Source organism: Loa loa (genome assembly GCF_000183805.2).
Source record: "Loa loa unplaced genomic scaffold supercont3.18, whole genome shotgun sequence".
Taxonomy (NCBI): Eukaryota; Metazoa; Nematoda; class Chromadorea; order Rhabditida; family Onchocercidae; genus Loa; species Loa loa.
This window is the reverse complement of record NW_018108198.1, coordinates 290,183-310,773: the sequence shown is the minus strand read 5'-3', so window position 1 is coordinate 310,773 and position 20,591 is coordinate 290,183. Positions and strand designations below refer to the sequence as shown.

The 20,591-nt window shown below is 33.0% G+C and overlaps 6 protein-coding genes across 7 annotated transcripts; 2 read left to right on the top strand and 4 right to left on the bottom strand.

Annotated features, from left to right (window-relative positions):
- Positions 1-1,669: 1,669 nt before the first annotated feature.
- LOAG_00834 (hypothetical protein) lies at positions 1,670-3,323 on the top strand (the record flags this gene model as incomplete). Its single annotated transcript, XM_003136374.1, has 4 exons — positions 1,670-1,690; positions 1,956-2,109; positions 2,624-2,736; positions 3,246-3,323. The coding sequence occupies 4 exons, from the start codon at positions 1,670-1,672 to the stop codon at positions 3,321-3,323; spliced, it is 366 nt and encodes a 121-aa protein (XP_003136422.1).
- A 351-nt stretch (positions 3,324-3,674) lies between these two features.
- Positions 3,675-4,010, top strand: LOAG_00833 (hypothetical protein; the record flags this gene model as incomplete). The annotated part of the gene is made up of 1 exon (XM_003136373.1): positions 3,675-4,010. The coding sequence occupies one exon, from the start codon at positions 3,675-3,677 to the stop codon at positions 4,008-4,010; it is 336 nt and encodes a 111-aa protein (XP_003136421.1).
- Positions 4,011-4,076: 66 nt separating this feature from the next.
- On the bottom strand, positions 4,077-8,169 carry LOAG_00832 (hypothetical protein). The gene is made up of 9 exons (XM_020445564.1): positions 7,999-8,169; positions 7,516-7,647; positions 6,900-7,096; positions 6,198-6,333; positions 5,876-5,990; positions 5,536-5,689; positions 5,016-5,139; positions 4,663-4,742; positions 4,077-4,427 (listed from the first exon to the last, which is right to left on the bottom strand). The coding sequence occupies exons 1-8, from the start codon at positions 8,131-8,133 to the stop codon at positions 4,698-4,700; spliced, it is 1,038 nt and encodes a 345-aa protein (XP_020303993.1). The 5' UTR covers positions 8,134-8,169; the 3' UTR covers positions 4,077-4,427; positions 4,663-4,697.
- Positions 8,170-10,112: 1,943 nt separating this feature from the next.
- Positions 10,113-12,111, bottom strand: LOAG_00831 (hypothetical protein; the record flags this gene model as incomplete). Its single annotated transcript, XM_020445563.1, has 6 exons — positions 10,113-10,210; positions 10,623-10,736; positions 10,976-11,021; positions 11,114-11,269; positions 11,685-11,800; positions 12,060-12,111. The coding sequence occupies 6 exons, from the start codon at positions 12,109-12,111 to the stop codon at positions 10,113-10,115; spliced, it is 582 nt and encodes a 193-aa protein (XP_020303992.1).
- A 1,859-nt stretch (positions 12,112-13,970) lies between these two features.
- Positions 13,971-15,293, bottom strand: LOAG_00830 (hypothetical protein; the record flags this gene model as incomplete). Its single annotated transcript, XM_020445562.1, has 3 exons — positions 15,239-15,293; positions 14,512-14,687; positions 13,971-14,085 (listed from the first exon to the last, which is right to left on the bottom strand). The coding sequence occupies exons 1-3, from the start codon at positions 15,266-15,268 to the stop codon at positions 13,971-13,973; spliced, it is 321 nt and encodes a 106-aa protein (XP_020303991.1). The 5' UTR covers positions 15,269-15,293.
- A 393-nt stretch (positions 15,294-15,686) lies between these two features.
- LOAG_00829 lies at positions 15,687-20,172 on the bottom strand. 2 transcript variants are annotated; one of them, XM_020445561.1, is made up of 9 exons: positions 20,055-20,172; positions 18,810-18,952; positions 18,588-18,642; positions 18,186-18,334; positions 17,808-17,969; positions 17,556-17,618; positions 17,069-17,256; positions 16,530-16,652; positions 15,687-15,998 (listed from the first exon to the last, which is right to left on the bottom strand). In XM_020445561.1, exons 2-8 carry the CDS (start codon positions 18,921-18,923, stop codon positions 16,532-16,534), a joined length of 852 nt encoding a protein of 283 aa, XP_020307054.1. In that variant the 5' UTR covers positions 18,924-18,952; positions 20,055-20,172; the 3' UTR covers positions 15,687-15,998; positions 16,530-16,531. The 2 variants fall into 2 exon arrangements, with proteins under 2 accessions (XP_020307054.1, XP_020303990.1); XM_020445560.1 differs by lacking the exon at positions 20,055-20,172 and having other exon boundaries at positions 18,810-19,074.
- Between the last annotated feature and the right edge of the window lie 419 nt (positions 20,173-20,591).

Genomic DNA, 20,591 nt, shown 5'->3' with positions numbered 1-20,591 from the left:
AGATACTTGTTTAGAGTGGTATAAACTACATCTTTTCTTTATCACCTTTTTGGAACTTCTTTCACATTGTTATCCGTAAACGAAGTATTCTTAGATCCAGTCCGTGTAGGTTTTTTATATGGAGTACTAAACTTCATCCTTGATTCTAGAAATTAAGTATTTCCAGTTCTGGTCCAAAAAAGGAAAACTTGTAATAAAACTCGATACATTAATTACTCGATATGCATATATTTGCCAGATAGTAGCACCAAAAAGTTTCTCTTTGCTTGCAAGTCCACCGTATTGAACACTGTTATGTCATTGGAGAGCTCCATATTATTTGTCATTCATTTATCATTAAATATCAAAAGAGGAGGCATTCACTTTCAATTTCTACTTTTTTTGAGGATTGAGGAAAGTAATTCCTTTACTTTATGATATTATTTTAATAATTTCCCTAGTCATGCATTTAATTTTTTTTTCAACTGAGAGAATTAGGTAGTTATTTGGTACCATTTGTATGACTCTTATTTCTCCTGAATACTTATAAAGACTTTTATATAAAACCGAACGAAAATTCGACCAAAATATGAGGTCAGGACAAATAATATGGTGGTTTTGTAAAGGAAAACATGCTGATAACTACTTTGGATTAAAATCAAATATGACATCATAACTGTAGAGATGAACTTCCTGACGTTAGAAAATGCTCTGTTTTGAAAGGAATTCAACTTCTCCAATTCGTTCTAAGAAAAGAACTTCAAAGAGTAGCAAAACAGCAATGACTAATTTAAATTTCGGGTTTCGTCACGAAAATTTCAATACTACAATACATTGAATACGAAACATGGATTCTTTCGTTGAATTAGACGTCTGTGAATTGAACGTGATCCGAGAAAGACCTTCGAAAAATGCTTGTGAAATCAGCTGTTTAATCTTAGTAACAGATTCGTTTTTTCTAAAAAAAAATTATATTGTGAAAAAATGAGCGAAAATTGAGAAAGTATATACTTAAACTTGCGGTTAAATGATCAAAAGTAATTGAATTGAGATTTACAAGTTCTATTTTTAGTTGTAACTATTTTACTGTCATTGTAGAAGCAAAAAAAGCAATGTGACAACAAAGTACGATGTGACAACAAAGTACGCATTATAAATTTTTTTATTCAGCGATAATTAATTAATGCTATTGGTATTTTATCATAAATCGTTTGCCGAATTAGCGACCCGAACTGGACCGATCATTTTTCATTCCTAATTTCTTTGACAAGAATGACTTCAAAAAAGAAAAGATCAATTATGACTACAGGTGCAAATAAAAGTATTTAGAAAGAAAGTTTTGTCGTTTCTTTCGTTTCTTTCTTTTTTTCTTTCGTTTCCAAGTCGCTTTTTTTGAAAAAATTGGTGTAGAAGATGAAAAAGACTGCTATAAAATGTTTGAGAGATAGGAAAATATCATGCGCTTGAGAAAATTGAAAGTATTTCCTCTCTCTTTGTCTCTCTCTCTCTCTCTCTCTCTTTCTGCCTTTCTCCATTTCATTTCTAGTAAACTTAAATAAGAAATTTCATGCAGTTTATAAATTTTTAAAAGCCATTAAAGAAGCATAGACTGATTGTCGTATTTGATCATTCCGAAGGTACATATTAAGTACCAGTAAAAAAAGAAAAGAATTTAAGCAAACAGCAATATATGTCCAGTTACCAGGACAAAGTAAGAGAAAGTAAGAAGTAAGAAGGAGCAGCTAAGTGAAATGTAACCAGACGAGAAATGATGGATTAAAAAAATATTGCGAAGAATGGGGAGATATTTAAACGAAAGTAATAGACTTAAAAACTGAAGGTTCAAAAAGGTGGGCAGACGGTCGATGAAGAAAAGGGCTTGTTTATATGGGCTCATTCAGAATATATATTAGTTGGGTTTATGGAGCCAGCAGAAAAATGAATAAATAAAAAGCAATGGCAAAGATTAATAATAGGCAGTCAAAAATAATAGTAGCGGACACGAGAATGCACGAAAGATTGGCTGGCCGCAATTGATGTATCTTCTGGTACCACCTGGGATGGCAAATTCTGAGAATGGAAACGAAGAGATATCAAAAAGGGAAAATGACTGGCATACATATGGAATCGGTGGAAAAGTCTTGTCATTCGAACACTGTTCAAGATTAGAATTTTTTAAAAATAAAAATATTTCATTTGTAGCATTTTAAAATCTGCCATGTCCTCTTTAAGTAATTTCATTTGTCTTTCATTTCATTTGTCATTTGTTCATTTGTCTAATTTCATTTGCCTCACGTGTCGGCGAAGCGAAAAAATGTCGAGTTGTTTTAAGTAGAATTCAGAATATTTTTCAAGTAAATGATTCGTTACAAAGATTAATATATTTCGATAAGTAAAGTAACGAAGCATTTATCCAAATCCAATTCTTCCAATTTTTCAACCAATTTTAATTACAGATAAAGTTTTTCGTTGTAAACTTTTTCCAATCTGTCAATTAAGCTTACATGCAATTGTCACAGTGTTGTAAAGAATTTATGTGCAAATCTCAGAATTTTGTAAAGAACCTCTAGTCTGGTAATTAAACTAACGTTTCTGGAATGCTAAACTAATCCAACTATAAAATGAATTAGGACCAATCATTCAGACGAACAATTTACAAAATCCAAAAAGCTCGAGCAGTCACTCAATTTGACAGCAACGTTTAACGGCAGAGAAGCGACAATACGACAGTTTAACGGTACAGCGACAAGACCTTTGGTATTCTTTAATACTTACTATGTATTGTTTATTTCGTCCTTATTACTGTTTCAGTTCGATATTGTATCATATCGTATAATACCAATAAAGGTTATTATCAATGTTGCGAAGTTAAAACGACAAAAATAAACCTACAAAACATTTTCCCGATATCAGGTTATCTTAGGGCAAACTATCAAATGTCATTATTGAAGACGATATTTTGAAGTCAGATGGATTCTGAAAATCTAATGATTTCCGTTTTTGCATTTCTCTTTTCTTCTTTCATAATTATCATAATTGCGCAATATAATTGCATAAAGATGAACCCGTTAACAGAAGTATAACGAATTTATTCATGTTCACACATGCCCACTCTTCTTTCTTATCCTGTGTTTCCCTAACAAGTTAGTTCCGATCTTTTCCTTTCTACCGCCTTAACAACATGAAACAATTAGACTTTAAATCCTCCACTTACTTTCTTCAGCTTATTAAAAAAACATTAGTTCATTAAGCGGAAAAAATTGCAGTGTGTCAAGCATACAGTTTTCTATCTCATAATTCATGATGTAATGCGGAAAATTCAACATCAGGAGACTATTTCGTAGATAAACACACGGCCGCATTTGCACACTTCTCTCACTTCTGTAAAGTTAACCGCCGATGAAAGAAAATTGGGAATCTTTGTAATTCTGGATAAGGATATTTTGAACATTACATTTAAAAGATACTGTATATGCAATCTGTAAGTTCCATTCAACTTCCAAATTTTGAAATTCAAAAACTGATCCAGACTTTTGACGGGCTTTAAATACAAAATGATAGTGAATTATTTGTGAAAATCCCAATGATATTTTACAAAAAATAACGGCGCAACATGTCAACCCAACACCGAGGTATACTTATAAAACACTGTACGAAGCGTTAATAAGACCCACCAAAAAAACAGTACAAAAGAAATGTCACGGAATAATAGCAAGCCTGACAAAAGAAAAGTAATAATCGAGCAATGGTGGGTTAGGCATAAATTAGCACAAACTGATGAAGGGAAATTATCTCAAATATTTGTAAAAATCGATTCGTGCACTGATTACTATCCTGGTATCCGGTCTACATCGATTCAAATGTTAGATCCGACAACGTTTTATAAAATTTTATATTTGACAAAAATCGACCAATCCTATCACTTGATTAATCTAGTCCTCACTAGAGTTCTCGCTAACACAAATGTCTTTAACGTTTTAACAACGCAGGAATCTAACATAAAAGGCGCAAAGTCCACCACCATTTTATAGAATTTCAAGAAAACTTTGTTCTTAAAAAACAACTCCTTCATTTTTTCCAAGATAAAAAATACGCATTTGGTGATGATAAAAAATAAGTGAAAACAATAAATGAATGCTAATAACAAACCAGTTAAAATGATTGATTGGAAGTATATTTCCAAAGAATAAAAACAAAAAAAAAACCGAAACTTAAAATGTAAAAATTAAAGACACATCAAGAAATGTGAAAGATATGTAGTTGAGCTAAATAAAGAGTAAACAAAAATCCACATTAATAAACAAGAAGTCAAAAAATATATAAACAAAAGTTCTTCCTCCGGATGAAGACTTAGTATCCGTAACTCTTGTTCATTCCTTATCTTTCTCAAATTCTCTATATTTCGTTACTGGCATTCAAATTGTCCATCGCATTACGATAATCTACAGCTGAAATGCCATATAAATAATAATAAAACGACTTACAATTTTAATTTTAATATCGTAGGAATAAAAAAATGGGAAGGATCTGCAAGGTTAAAGAGACAGCAACATGTAAAACAACACCAAATAAAATACTTTCATAGGAATTGAATTCGTAAGATAACCATAAAAGTTTTACAGAACTGAAAATTTATATTTAAGCATATTTGGGATATAACTATTATTGTGAAAATCCACAAACTTTTAAGATAAACTGATTCCCAGCAGTGGTATTCATCAAGAATTTCTTTTCCAGCAATAAGTACCATCCGAATAGACCTCCTTAAATTGAAGAAAAATATAATTTAAAAGTATATTGTTTATCTTTCCAAAATAAAAAATTCGAATAATTGGGTAATTGGAAAATTGGAATAATATAATTGCCAAGAATCCAATAAAACATTGACGCACTTGTTAAAGGTTGGTCTACGTTGATTTTCCTTTTCAAATTTTAAAATAAATCAGCCCAAGAACCAAAACTGCTATCATCGACACGGTAATAACAAATTCCATGGCGAGCGTCATTGCTTATTTCAATGAACAGAATTCCCCCACCTTTTTCCAAATAGGAACTCGACTTTTCAAATAATCGATTCCTCTTTCGGTTGCTTGAAATGCATCTTGTCTATGAGGTGCACTTACTGCCATTATTACCGATGCTTTCCCAACAAATACATTTCTGAAACGGACATATTAAATGTCAAAAAAAGTAGCCGCAGAGAGAAAAGCGGGAAAACAGAAAAAACATCTACTAAAATGAACATAACTATCCAGTATATTTTCACAGTATTGGGTTTCATCAACCATCAGTTATTTATAAAAAACAAAATCTACAACTGATTTTAATAATCTATTACTGATTTCACAGTAATTTTTTGATCGATTATATTCAATCCTAGCTTAAAAACTACCACTAGAGACTATTTACAAATTCTTCATAATCCAGCAAACATATATAGCTCATAATTTCCCTGCTGCTATTAATTTTAACAAGCTAACAGATTGCTACTATCATTCTTTAGCTACAACATTATCAGAGATACCATCTTATCTCGACGTTGGACGTAAGACTTACCCCACTTTATGAAAAAGTGCGATCTTGTCAACTGCAGGGTAGCTTTTTCGTAACTCACTACACAATCTGTCTAACTCTTTATAAACCATTTCATCATATGCCTCAAATTCTAACCGGACAACCTTTTTATCACCAAAGCTATCCCTTGTTGTACCTGCAAAAGAAAAAAAACTATAACAACGAACTTTAAACTAATTTTAAATTGTGAAAAGTAATGAAGCGACAAATTGGTGATAAAATGTCTGCAATCTTCATAAGACCGAATCTTTCCAAATACCGTTAATGCCACAACAAAGTCTTCTCACTATGGATCACATCACAAATGCTGCAAGACACTAACCCAAAAATATACATGTACCTCCACTTTCTGGTTTATTAACGAATTCAGCTGCATACGATAACTGGAGTTCATCGGTTTGAATCAACAATAAGTTTTTGGATAGTTTTGATAGCAACTAAAACAAAGGGGATCCCTATGACACCTCAATCTCTTGTTAAATTTAGGCCCCTTTACTTTTCAAATTTAGACCCAAAACCTTTGACTTCAATCTCAAATGTCCTCCTCAAAAAAGAAGTCAAAATTTCTTTCAAACTAAAAAAAGAAATTATATAAAGTCTTGAAAGTGGTAATGCAACGGCAGTAAAGAAAAGGCGGAATTTACCGTTTCCACTTCAAATTCACTGGAAAATTCTTGAGTATTTCCGTCAACAAAAACAATGGCTGACGAACTACGGGCAAGATTGTAAGCATTAGCTAAATGATTCCTGTATGTGGGCCAAACAATTTCTTCCATGTACCTTAAATTCGATAAATTAAATAAATATTTTTTCAACAACTCAATAACACTCATTTCGTTTGCTCGAATTTTTCTTCACATATTCCAAAAGGCCTCTGGTTACTGTTTTCACCCGAAGCCGATCTTCTAACTTTAGCTTATGATGAACTTATGATAAATTAACTCCAGCTTATGATGATGGAGGAAAACTGATAGTATAATCATCAGGATTAACTCTGCTAATCAGTGCAGGAGTAAATGAATTTTGGTTTTCAGTTCAGGAAGAGTTGAGAGCATAGTCATGTCTCTTAAACTGACTCAAAATATTCCCACCGAACCATAGTTTATCTCTCAAGTAGGCCGTTGGTAGTTATGAGTCAATAATGAAGAGTTAAGAAGCAATCTTTTCTAGCGAACGAAGAGAGATCGGCCTATTTAAAAAACCGAAACTTGATTATTATGTAATTTTTTCGGATGAAAACGCACTCTGCTTTAAAAAATTTTGAAAATCCAAGCCATTCTTGAAGAATGAAATTTATAAAAACATGACTATAAAGGATTTCAATCCCAAAGATGAGTAAAAAATACCCAGGTAAGTCCACAGGGTTATATCCACGAGCTGTACGCCTTCGTTTGCACAAATTATAATTTAATGTAATAAAAATAGATCGATGTAATAGTTGGCGCAAACTGTCGATTTCCATTACCATATTCCCTTCAACAATTACAAAATCGTTCTCAACAATCGCTTTTTGTAAACTCAACAGGAATTTATTCGTGTCCAACTGAAAAAAATTTCGAATGAAACATAAGAATTAAGCTTCAAGCAATTCCTAAGATAAAAAATTGAAGCAAAAATACTCCTTATTTTCCATTAAACCCTGCAAAAAAAAAATCAGATCTTTAAAGTTCACCTAACAATCATCTTACGAAACGTAACATTCGACATTATCGGCTAAAGTTACGATCCTTAAAACTTATAATTTCAAATGCAAATTTCAGCATTAACGTGAAACTAATTCATTTCAAAAATAACTACATTATGGCGGCATTTTTGGAGTTATTGGAAATTTTTCGGAGAATTTTATATGAAAATTAAAATATCAAGCAAGTTTTACTTAATGTAGAAATTATTCTAAAGTTTCATCCAGTAATTCATATGCAGAATACAAAAATAAATTGACCAAATCAAACTTAAATATACCGCTTTTATCGTGTCATAATTATAAAATGTGATTTTCGGATTTGCACAGCTTACAACACGCTCTAGTTGTTCTTGCGGATAATAGAATGCATCCTGAGAAAGCACAGTTGCTCGCATACCTTCGTTGATCAGCTTTAAAATAACTTATTAGAACTTTATTACAGAGAATCACAAAAAAAGTATACAGTAAAAGAGCTGTGTTCAATTTTTAAATTTAGTACAGGCTAAAATCATAAGCATCGGGTTGCTATTTGAAGATTATAGAAGTCAGCTGGAAGAGTAGTAACAAATTATCCTACGACAAAAAAAAGAGTCTGTTGATTCCTTTTCCTTGTCTTGTGAAACTATAACCTTAACTATCGTCTATCTCACACGTTTCTAAAAAAGAGAGCCTAAGAGTGAATGAGCGCAGAGCAGAATTCTAAATAGACAACAGCTTCTGCCCTCAAAACACAACTAGAAAGAACGTATCACGAATCTTACGGCAGTGGACAGTATTTTCGAAAGCGTTGTTTTACCACTGTTTGAACAGCCAGCGATACCCAAGACGTAAGCACCATTATCTGTCGGTTCCTTATGCATTTCACATCGTCTTGACCAACTTATAAAATCTTTCATGATTTGCACAACTGAAAAGAGTCGAGGCAAAAAACCAAATTTACTCGGAACCAAATTTACTAATTGAATTCAGTAGAATAAAAAAAAAAAGTAATTCTGTCAGTCTGTCAGTTATATGGACAAATATGCACTTAACTGCTAAGATAGCTAACATACAAGGCAGTACAGCTACATTATAAGAATTCTTATAAAGAAGCCATTTCAAATATGCGCCACAACGCACAAGGCGTTTATTATATCTTAAAGAAAAGGCTTACTTGACTTGGCAGTTAAAGCTGACTGAGCCATGAGTTAATTAATAAGAGCAATGATGTTAATACCCATCCGACCTTCTAAATAAAAGAAATCATGAAGAGGTCTTATCATTGTCACAACATGGATTCGATGCATTACAATTTACTGTTTAATTATGAAAATAAACGATGAAACCAAAAAACTTTAAAATTTGATAAGAAAAAAAGATGTGGCAGTATTTTAGCAATTCCATTATCAATCCAAAGTAAGTTCCACAGAAAAGAAAATTAAGTTTTATCCCAAAAAAGAATTTGTAAATCAAAACAAAACGATTGTAAGAGAAGGAAGTTCAATCTCGAGTGCGAGCAGTGAAGAAAAACGTAGTAAGATCCAATCAACTTTATTTGTTTTTGGACGCATTCATAAAGATGTCATTAATGCCCCAATTAGCATTTCGTTAAAAAAATCCATGATGATATCTTCACACAGGTGAACCTTCATTTGAATTTTCTGACGACAAAAATATTTTTAGTGTTGCACTCACCTGCAAGACTGTAACGAATGTTTCGAAACATACTTCAAGCTAATGAAGAACAAAACAAGACAAAAGAACCATTTTGAGATAGATAAATACAAGCTATTGAAACACGACAGAGATAAACAAGTAGATAAAAGGAGCGAGTGAATCAGCGCTCGGAAAGGATGAAACAGATAAGCAAAGTAAGCAATAAAACGAGACACTGCACCGAAGCTAATATACCTTCAAGAAAAAGAAGAAATCTCTGTCGTATTTAATGTTTTGCTACAAGAAAAGTTGATATTTAATGTTTTTCTACAAGGAAAGCTGATATTTAGTAATTAAAAAAGTTAAGCGTGAAAAATTCAAGAGATCGCTGTAAGAACATTAAATAAATTTTGGAAGTTAATGAAATAGAACAAATACATTTAAGGGAACAACTTATTATTACCATACTTTCGACAAACGCGGCAAAAATGAGTCCTTCATTCGTAGGAACATGGAATTAGTAAAAAGATCAGTATCAAACAGAAAATAAAATTTGCTTAAACAAATGATTATTAAAAGAACCGAATGTTAGTTATTAAAATCAACAAGTAAGCTCAAAAATGATTTAGAAATGATTTCCTGATTCAAAAACTTTGACTAACACAAAAGCAGTTTGACCAACACGAAAAATTAAATGGAATGAACTGATGACTGTGTAATGAGACTCTTTCAAGATGTATGCACATAATAAATATATCACACAGCTGCATCAACACTAAGTGTTCAAGAACAAACAAGTTGTTCTTATTATGATCTATGTAGACGAAGTAAAAAGTTTTCAGAACCAACAAACAAACAGTGGGAAATTGTTTGCTCCTTGATAAAAAACTTTTGTATTTCTAAATATTATTAATCGTTTCAATAGTCCTTGAATCATTATAATTGATAACGGGAGGAAAAAAAAACACAATAATATAGCTTTATTTGTATGAAGATTTGGCTCTTCGAAATGAATTCCGAATTGTATTAATACACTGAAAATTATGTGTTTCAGGAATTAAACTTATATAACTCACGCAAACTGGTGTTGATATTGTTTTCCTCTATTATTTTAGTGCAACCAAATATCAGAAATACGCTATAATTCATCACATTGAACGCTTTATGGGAAACTACAGAAACTATAAATGAAAACTGTAAAAGTATAGAAATTAGTACAACATCCCATTAGCATGATGGGTCAAATTTTGGCAGTTTCAAATCCAGCATAAAAATAACTTACCAATACAGCAGTGTCATCTTTGGGAAATAATCTGCTACGAAACTGGCATCCAAAATCTGAAAAACCAAATAATATGAAAAATATTTCGCTTACCAATCAGTTCCTTCCCTTAAAATCAATAAATAACTCCAGCCTAATGAACAAATTTAGCTGGTATGAAAAATATTATTTTAACTTTGAGCAAAAAACTACTTTATTTCAGCATAAAGACGTTTCATATTTCATTTATTTTAGAATTAATGGTTATGAATGAAATGATACAAAAACCACCTGATAATGAAAACCAACTGTCATTAATGACAGTGATAATAACCGAGTGATTACAGTGATGAATGACAGAGTTAGTCAAAGGAGAATACTAAGGGCATTTAACTTATTGAGCTAGGTCTTAGATAAGCACCTGAACAGAAGCCTAGAAACACGCAGATTTGACTTCTGAAAGAAAAATATTATAACTTTAGAACTGACCATCTAAAGGGACATTTTTGAACACTGTTATCAATTGTTCATTGGAATGTGGAAAATTTGCATCATTAGTTGATGAAAATTCAGTATCATCAGACGATGAAAATTCGACACCAACTATAAAAACAATGATCACAGATTAACTCAGATGTCAAATTCTCAAAAATTGCTCTAGCAAATTTCTATTGAGTTCATTATTGGAATGAGCGATGGATCTCGTCAATACTTTCTGTTGGCAATTATTAATGACTATGACTGTAGTCCAGTGATTTATATATTACACCCAGAAGCATATAATCCAACTATTTTCTTCTAAGAATAAGAAGCATAAGAGTGGATCAATTTGCGAAACTCACGATAGCTCGAAAACTGATTCTTTTCGTTCGTCTTCAGCGCGTCTAGCTACAAAACATCACGGATACTAGAAAGCTCTTCCATGGACAAAGTACTAGTCAAAAATCTTCCGAATCCTCCTATCCTTTTATGAAACTAACCTTTGGATGATTTTCTTTCTCGAATTCATCACTAAAATCAGAAAATTCATCAAAATCAGTTGAATTGTGGGAAGGCTTCAGATTCTCCTCCCTTCCAACTCCATTCCCCACATCCACTTCAGCTTGTGAGACATAGTTATGATCTAAAATGAAGGTCTAAAAATTTTTAGAACCTTTAGAAAATTTCTTAAACGGTGCAAAATAAAATAACTAAAAAGAATGACCTGGAAAATGGGACGATTTGCTATGAGATAAGGACACTGATTTTCGTTTCTGCAACAAACTCATTTGAAAATTTGAAAATGCTCAGGTGTTTAAAAGGAAAATGAATGAATAATAGAAAATAAAGGAATAATAAGAAAACTAATAAGTGAATAATAAAAAACAGATAAATGAATAATAAAAAATACCGCTTAGAAATTCATTTTCACTAAACTTGTGAAGGACTAATCTAGCTGGCAGCCCTTCTACAATAACAGGAAGTTGGTCTTTACAGAAGTATGAGAAAACGACAACCAAAAGGTAACAGAAGAAAAACTGGAATGATAACTTTCTCGACAAGGAGCATTACCTTTGGTAAAAATATATCTGGATACTCGTCTTCACTGGAACCGGAAAATTCATCGCCAATAATAGATGGACAAGCTTCGAGCGAACCAAGCTGTTTTTGCTTGCAGTTGCTTGGACCTGAATGTACTGATTGGTCATATGAAGAAAAAATTTTGGGGAGATAAGTTAGATTTGTGAAGAATACTACTAGTTTCCCCTCTTTCTAGTAATGTTTGTAGTTGATTAAGTAAGCGAAATACTTTCATTTGTCAGCAAAACCAATCAATGTTGCTATTTGCCACCTTACTTTTCAAAAGAAAAAGAAGACACTAAATGAACAAACTGAGAAGCATGCAACACTTCGCTGCATCAGTCATACGAGATAGCGTAAAATAACCTTGATATCCAGGAACGGAAAAATCAGTGTTCGAGAAATCATTATTTTCCATCTCTATCTGCAAATATTACATAACGAATTCCGGAATCAGGCTTTCTGAACAGAATCAAGAATCAATCAGTAATTTACTGATATTTTCTACCGCATGGTGCGTACGTGAACCAATATTATATTCTAGATAGCCAAGTACTACAAAACCAATCTGTTCATATTAAAAGCCGCAGTGACTACTTGTTATATCACACATTAATGTCAACATAATACCTTGCAAGACTATGACTGACTAACCCGTGACTTAAAACGCACTTTGAACTAAACATGTAAAAACTCTGATTATCATGATGTGACTACACGTTAGCCATGATGTGATTTACACCCACTTTAAAGTAAATCATGTAAACAAAGCTCTTATTACCCATGATATTACACGTTAGGTAGAGGTCCCCAGTGAGAGATGCCAGTCATAAATCATATTGAAAACTACCAGAAAAAAGCAACCTCACTTGAAATTCTCAAAACTTTACAAATTATTCTATGCTACGAAAAGCCTTCCACGTCGTGTCAAAAAAGAGATAAATTGGTTGCTTGAAAGATTTACTGACACAATTCAAGGTACTTCCCATACAAGAAACGATACCGAATGAATCCATGAATTCATGTCACATTTCTCAACCGTAGTGTTATCTTCTACACCCACATTTGCAAAGTGACACGACGCGGTATCTCTTCAGTGTTCTACACTTTTAACTGGGACGGGTAGATTCATCGAATCTTGTCCTGGACATCCTATGCAGAACTTACAAATACATTAAAGCAAGCCATCTCATCATTCACTAAACGAATATTTTTTCGTAAATTTACGGAAAAAATGAACGCGAATATTTTTGAAAGTACTTTCTTAATCCTATGAAAGCTAGAAAATGACAGTTCATACATGCTCTTTCCAAAAATATAATTAAGTTGAAGATTTCATGAGAAAAAAAGTGGAACCCACAATCCCTGAGCTCTTCCAAGATCCCATGTTTTCAAGCTCAAGAATTACTCAAAGAAAGCCGTTCCTCCTCAAAAAAAAGTTTTTAGCCTGTCAAACTGAAAAACAGGGAAAAATAAAATAAAAATCCACACCCTTTCTATCGCGTTTGTAATTATGGAGGCGACTACCCGAACGGTCGAACTATATCGAATAAATCTTGTGCCCCGTTCTGCAATCTAATAGATTCGTTTCATTTTTTCCCATTTTCTTTATTTCTTTTCATCTACCTAGTCTTTCAATGAAAGGAAAATGCGCTACCGTAAAAGGAAAGGTAATCATTTCGTAGAATCAATTAATGAACCAAGTTTGTATAACATAAAAAAAAAAAACTAATCCGAAAAATTTAAAAAAATTACCAAATCAGATAGTTAAAAGTTAAGGACAGAATGAATAAGTGAAAAAAAACCTAGAAATGAATGGCAACTAGAAAAAACAGCGTAAGTTAATGCACAAACCAGGTAACTCTTTGAGAAGCTTCTTTGATTTACAGTTCTCTCAAGCGTTTTAATTCGGGCGCTTAAACTGAAAGAAAAAAGTGAAATTTTATAACTTTATGTTACGCTGCACCCAACAAAATCAGCAGACATACAGCGAAAGAAACTAAAGTGCAATTAAAATTATAAGGAAATAAGAAAAACCATAGAGTTTACAGTAAGGTGGTTCCATGAAAAACTTATTCAACTTACTCAGAAGTGTTTCAAAATTACACTTAAACTTTTTGCTCTTACTCATTTAAATTAAATGGCTAAGAAGGAAGTGTCATTTTTACCTTCAATAATAACAAGTAAAAAACAGCGAAGAAAATATCAAAGAAACTGAAAAATCCCTGCATACGTAAGACAGCAAAAAGAGCAAAAAGCGAAAGCCAGAATAAAAAATTACTTTTTCGAACTGAACTTTTCTACAGCATCCGGAGGTAAACCTGCAGTTTTCAAGAAGTGTTTCAAAATTACACTTGCATCATCCTTCTCTCCACGGATCCGCAAAATTGACCTTAAAATTAAATTAAAAGTGACAAGCAACAGAAAAAGATATCCAATGCAACAATTGATGGATCTCATTTAATCTTTAATCGTTAGAAATTTCAAACCGCATAAAGTTTCAAGAAGTTTCGTCATAACACATTTGTTATTTAATAGTAAGCAATCTTTCTAATTTATTCAGCATATTTCAATCTCTTAAATATAAAATATTAACATAGGCAAATGAGAAATCTTCGTACCATCAAACAGCATCAAGGTACTTGACACTTACATGAGTCTAGTTATATCTGGTCCCTTTTTAATCTACCCTTCATTGTCGTTAAATAATGGAATGTCCAAGCTTCTATCCCACAAGAACAAGAACAAACAGGTCTGGAGCCAATAATCTTTCATTATTTCCGCAAGAACGAAACGACTGAGTGCAAAACGCGCAAACCTTCTGTCCAGTTTACGTTGTTTGCTTTTGAAATATTCATTAAGACGTGCCTCGACAGCGAGAGCAAAATCACGGTTGTTCTCTACACTAACCATCCGATAAGCTTGCTGTCGCAGCTCGTCGTTGGTTGTCATCATAAATATTTGTGCTAGTGAGTCAGCCAAAATACCAGCTGGCTGAAAAATCAAATGACAAGTATGGCTTTGACAAAACTATACCTCTTACTGGAAAGTGAGACAGTCACACCTTACAGATAAATAAGCACATTGTCCTAAGATCTATCTTCGATTCGGAATGGTTCGTTGTATTCCAACAAGCATCTTTAACTCGGAAATAAACATTTTATTCTATGTCTTAAGAGGAAAGTGTTTGTTTTACTTCATCTTGGGACTTTTACAGATATTTGATAGGTTATCACTTTATTTTCAAATACCTTCTCAGCCTGAGTTCTACAACAGACAGAAGCAAAAAAATATGAAGGGAAGGTGCAAAGAAGTAATGAATTTCCCTTGATGCAGTTTTCTACTTCGGAATGAAGGTTTCCCCCACTCAGTCGTTTTTCACAAACGGGTGATATAGATCTAAAAAATTAGCGACAAAGCGAATTATTTCTACTGCAACTATATTATTTGCATATGAATAAATTTACGTTGTCCCACTGAACATTTAGATATATTGTAGTAAACGAAAATACCGATTGTCAACCATCTTTGAAGGAGTGACTCACCGTTTCTAGATCGACTTCTTTAAAATCCATAAGTTTGCAACCGAAAAACCTGTAAAACTGTGTATTTCCCGGAGAGTACTAGTAAAGCTGACGTATCACACAAAAAAAGGCAACATCCACTACGACAAAAAAAAAAATCCCAAAGTTCGGACTGCAAGGATGACAAAAACAACATATTGTTTCCTACCTCCTCTAAAAAAACCTTAACGCTTCCAAGTACTGCCATAAAAAACCTTAACAGTAAACTCGTTTTATAAATAATACAACTGCTACAACATTACGGTAGCATTACTACAACACAGTTTCAAGAACTACCACTGACGTTACTACATTCTGTATATGTATATTTAAAAAAATCATATTATACGAACACTAAAATGTTAAATCTCATTTCATGATTCAGTATGACGAATGGTACGTTCCATCAAGTTCAGAGTTATTCAAAAATCTGCCATATTATTTCACTGTATGTGAACTACCTTTCTTCAAGAGAAAATCAAAAACAATCGAGAAGTTCAACAAAGAATAACACAACGAGTTTTCTAAGTAAACAGTTACAATTTTCAAGACCCAGAAAGATATCGAATAATCCATCGAATCCAAGATTAAACAAAAAAAACGACAAGTGTCGAAAATAAAACAATAGATTTCCAAGTAGATAGTTACATTTCTGTATCATGTAATCTTCCCGTACTACAAAAAGCGACATTACATTCATCCTGTTCGTTAAAGTCATTCACAATACGACGTTTACGATTACCTGGAATATGTATTGTCAAATACATTGTACAGTTTTCGAACCCAGCTAAAAAGGAAAAAGATTACCGAAACAAGAGTCAGAATTTCCGCAAAAACTCCAAATCAAACTTAAAATCTTCAGAACTGCTAAGCTCATCTGTGCCACAAACTACCATACTCTTATAAGATTTTACAGTTAATACTAAATTATATCAAAAAAAACCAAATCAGTTCTCAATGAATTCCAATATTTCAGAAGCTCCTACGACAAAATTTAATGCAACCATCTCCCTTTGCTTATTTTCACAATACGTTAACCAGAGGAAACGAAATTGACAACGTTTGTTAGCAAATTATTTACGGCTAGCAGAGATAGGTCATATATACAATCTTCATAGAAAAGTTTTGTATAATTTTAGCCTCAGCCTTATCCTATATATAGATATTCACATTCAACAAATAACAATACATTCAGGAATAACTGAAGCACAGACTTTGAAAGAATGCATATACCTTGTTGCAAGTGAATAATAATAGAAAAAAAAAAAAAAACCTTTACTGGTTCTGATTAACACTTTCCATTTCGACAGATACATGAAATCCTGCAGTACATGATTTACCATTTGCCAATTTACCTGGACATAGCACTTTTCCCGTTCTCACAGATTTTATAATTCTGTAAAGTGAGAAATTCAAAAGTAGAACAAAGTAAATCTGATTTGACTAATATATACAAACTATACAATCCTCATCTTCATAAAAAGCTCAAAGTATTGGCAGAAAAGAAATTATTAAGTCGAGATAAGCAAGATTAACTCACTATCAACGTGTTTTACAGTTTCAGCGCTACATAAATTTTAAGGCACCATCGTTTAGTTTAGTTCAACTCCTATACCTCTGTGAAATTGTAAAACCACTTAAGGAGCTCTATTCAGAAGATAAGTCTCAGCTAGGTTAAATTTGGCTTTCCAGTAGTTCGGCAAATGGTTATAGAATCAAGAATTTTTCCATCCATTGGACTACACCTTAAAATTATTGAAGTTGAAGAAGCCTAAAAGAAACAAGAAAATATATGACTTTTATGAAACCAACTTCAGACCACATTGTCGGTGAGAAAAACTTCCGCATGTTTTGCAGAAAATTGCTCGGTTCTTCATAATTATAAATTTGCCACATAGAACGCATTTTTCCAGTTTAAATTTATCTGCGTGTGAACTAAAGTAATTTTGTAACTCAGCAACTCCACGAGTACCCAAGCGAATCGTTGCTCCTTTGTTATCCTAAAAAATTAAAAAATATTAAACTATTATTATTAACCAAATCTCTTTTAAATATACCAAAATTTCTAATAACGCTCTGAGAAGCAATCATACGAGCATCGCTACACAGGCTTCGTTGACCTAAGTTGCTTGTATCCATATCAGATCTTATGTGCATCAGCTTTTCGAAAATCGGCAAATAACTTTGATCTTTGCGTCATGATAAAACGCAGTAATCGGGTCTAGGACATTCCTGAATATGAATTTGAAAAACTATCACGTGAAGTATCATGAAACTTTGAGCAGTAAAAATGACAAACCATCACTAGCCATTTATTTGAAACACACCGCTGCAAGAGATATTCCTCATCTACTTTCTTGTCCTGCAAAGCAATTACTTTTTTCAACAAGTCTGCTTTTTCCTCCCATTATTATAAAGCTCAAAACCATGAAGTCGGAAAGGGATGAAAACGTGATATGAAAACCTCTGAAAAACGGTATGACCTCGTTTCATATCACATTAACACAACAAAAACTAGGAAACTCGTAGTACAAAAAAATCATGTACGAACTTTTACCAACAAATTCGAAGCGGTCGATAGTGCTTCATGTTTCAGAATTTCACCATTTTCACTACTGCAAATAGTGCTTATCCACAAATGAAAGAGCGTAATTTCAGTTTGTGTTAAACCAAATGCGTCGCGTAAAAAATCACTCGGTCTTCGGTCACTGAGCTGAAAGAGCTGCGTAATCAACAACTCATAAATGGATCAGAACATGTGAAATTTTTTAAGATATCACATATTACTGCAAGGTAATATGAAGCTGTTTATCAGCTAATATAATGAATTTGGTAATTCCAATAATCTTGTTAGTAATTATCAAGCTATCCGAAAAAAGACATTGAAACAAGCAATAATTTAGGTTTCACAAATATTCGTCAGGCCCACCAGTACGATGTAATTGTTCTGGTCATCATATTCGTCATCTGCTTGTATCAATCGAAGACTGAGCGAGGTTAGAGCATTATTGATAACCACGATCAACTTCTCAATAAGTATTTTTTCTTGTCCATCATTCGGCTGAGTAACAGTACTACCTTAAACTTATAAATGTATCTAGTCTAATAGAAAATATACAAATCATGGAACAGAAGTTATTACTCAGCTACATATAGTAACAAAATCTGATAAAAGTTGCTTAAGGGTCTCTTGAAAAGTCATACATGAGTTCATTTTGTGTAAAAAAAATTAATGAAAGAAAACAATTTAAAAAGTATGCCCTAACTCAGTTGCCATATAAAAGCTTCCACAAGAGAATCTTATTGTCAAGACCAGCTCAAAAAAATTTACCTTCCGAGTTATAGATCTGGACATATTGAACAAATTTATTGCAGAAATAATGAGCCTGCAAAGGATAAAGAGCTGTTTTATTTGTAAATCAAAGAGGTTTGGAAGCCAGACATACCACGAAAAATCCAGGTAATTTCACCCATAAGTGCACAGTTGTAGTAGGATAAAAAAAACTAATGATAAGTTGCAAATTATAGCCAAGGGATATATGAGCAACCTCACCTGCAAAATCCCGTGTTTAATCATGAGCTGTACGAGGTGCTTATGTGGCACACTGTAATTTCCAGCGAGTTCCAGCAAATTTTCCGATGAACTTGATTTTGAACGTTCACCCATTTTATGACATCAGTGTGGATTCTACTAAACTGTAAAAAGAAATTATGAATTATATGTCGGAATGCGAAGATCGGCGCTTAAATCAAATACATAAATCCCAAATAAGAACTGGCAAAGATGGAAATTAGAAAGTGAAATTTCAAAGCTCCCAAAAATCTGTTGAGTTAACCTAATCTTCTTGTGAGAGCAATGAATCAGTGACTGTACACCAACTGAAGTTGATGTCAATTGGTGGAAAAGCAAAAAAATTCCGAAACATACAAAGTGTCCCTGCCCATTCCAACATCCACATTTCACTTGATAAGAATGTTACACGAATTTTCATAAAAACCATTCTTTTAACAAATTTACGTCAAGTATTTTATTAGAAAACTTCATGAACCCACAAAATGAATGAAAACAAATAATGCATAATACTAAGGAGAATATATTTTCAGAAATGCCATTGAACAGCTTTCACGTGAACACACGATTAAACAGCACGTCCACACATCACTTAAACTCTTTTCTTTGGTAAATAATGTGATGGCCTACACAGAGAAGCACAGATAAAGCCACGGTGATGAACAGTCAACAACAACAGCCAACACCTATCCTATACTTAATGTAACCCGAAATAAGCATATGTACAAAACTGTAACGACGGCTCACATCACGTTCAAACCCGGGTGCCCCCCTTCGCCTCTGATTCTCCTTTCGAGGATTTTAAACGGTTTTGAATAACACAGTGAATACTGAATCCTGATTCTCAACCCAGAAATAAATCTCCGGATGGTGCGGGGAATCGAACCCCAAATCACTCCGGTGCGAACGGAACCCCCCACCCCTGCGCTATGATTCAAACAAACTGCCCCCCCAATCACGAAATTATCCATTCATATCCACTCACGACTATGCATTATTTTCAAAATAACGACATATTCCTAAGCAAAGAATACACGAGGTGAGCTCGACTACTTGGATGGCCATCCCAGTTTGGTTGGACAAGCTAAACTTCATTTAGAAACTAGCTACAATATAAATGCTCCACTCTCCATAATGTGAAATTACAGAACATCTAACACATACTCCCATAAGTTAAAAAAAACAGTTTGGTATCAAAAAACTGTTCTAAAGAAGAGCAAGAGTAACCTAAACAACGAGGATCAATCTTCACTTCCAGACGATCTCAAAAGTTATCGAATCCATATCCACCATGAAATCAGTAAGAAACAGAAATACGAGAAATAATAAATCTGATGAATATTTTTAAAAACAGTGATGGATATTACTCTTCTCGTCCAATTGGTTAATAATTAATTAGAAAAAATAACGTTACTCGACAACAGGAATGAAACAAACTTGTGCAGACACACAAAATACGAAGAAAAACGAGACCAACTATCCTTTGTTAAATCGTTTTATTTTATCGAACGGAGTTAAGATTGCAGATTTCGTCTAAAGCAGTGATTCTCAACCTTGTTCTGATCATGGACCACTTTGGCTTTTTTATTTGTAGCAGGGATCATAAGTTCAAAAACAGTAAATTCTGCTAATTTGAAAGCAAATTTTAGTCAAAACTTTTGGTGCATTAGTTAGAATCATAATATAAAAAAGAACATAATTTCTAATAACTGTAGCAGATCACATTTCAGTTCTCGCAGACTATCGGTAGAACCACTAATCTCA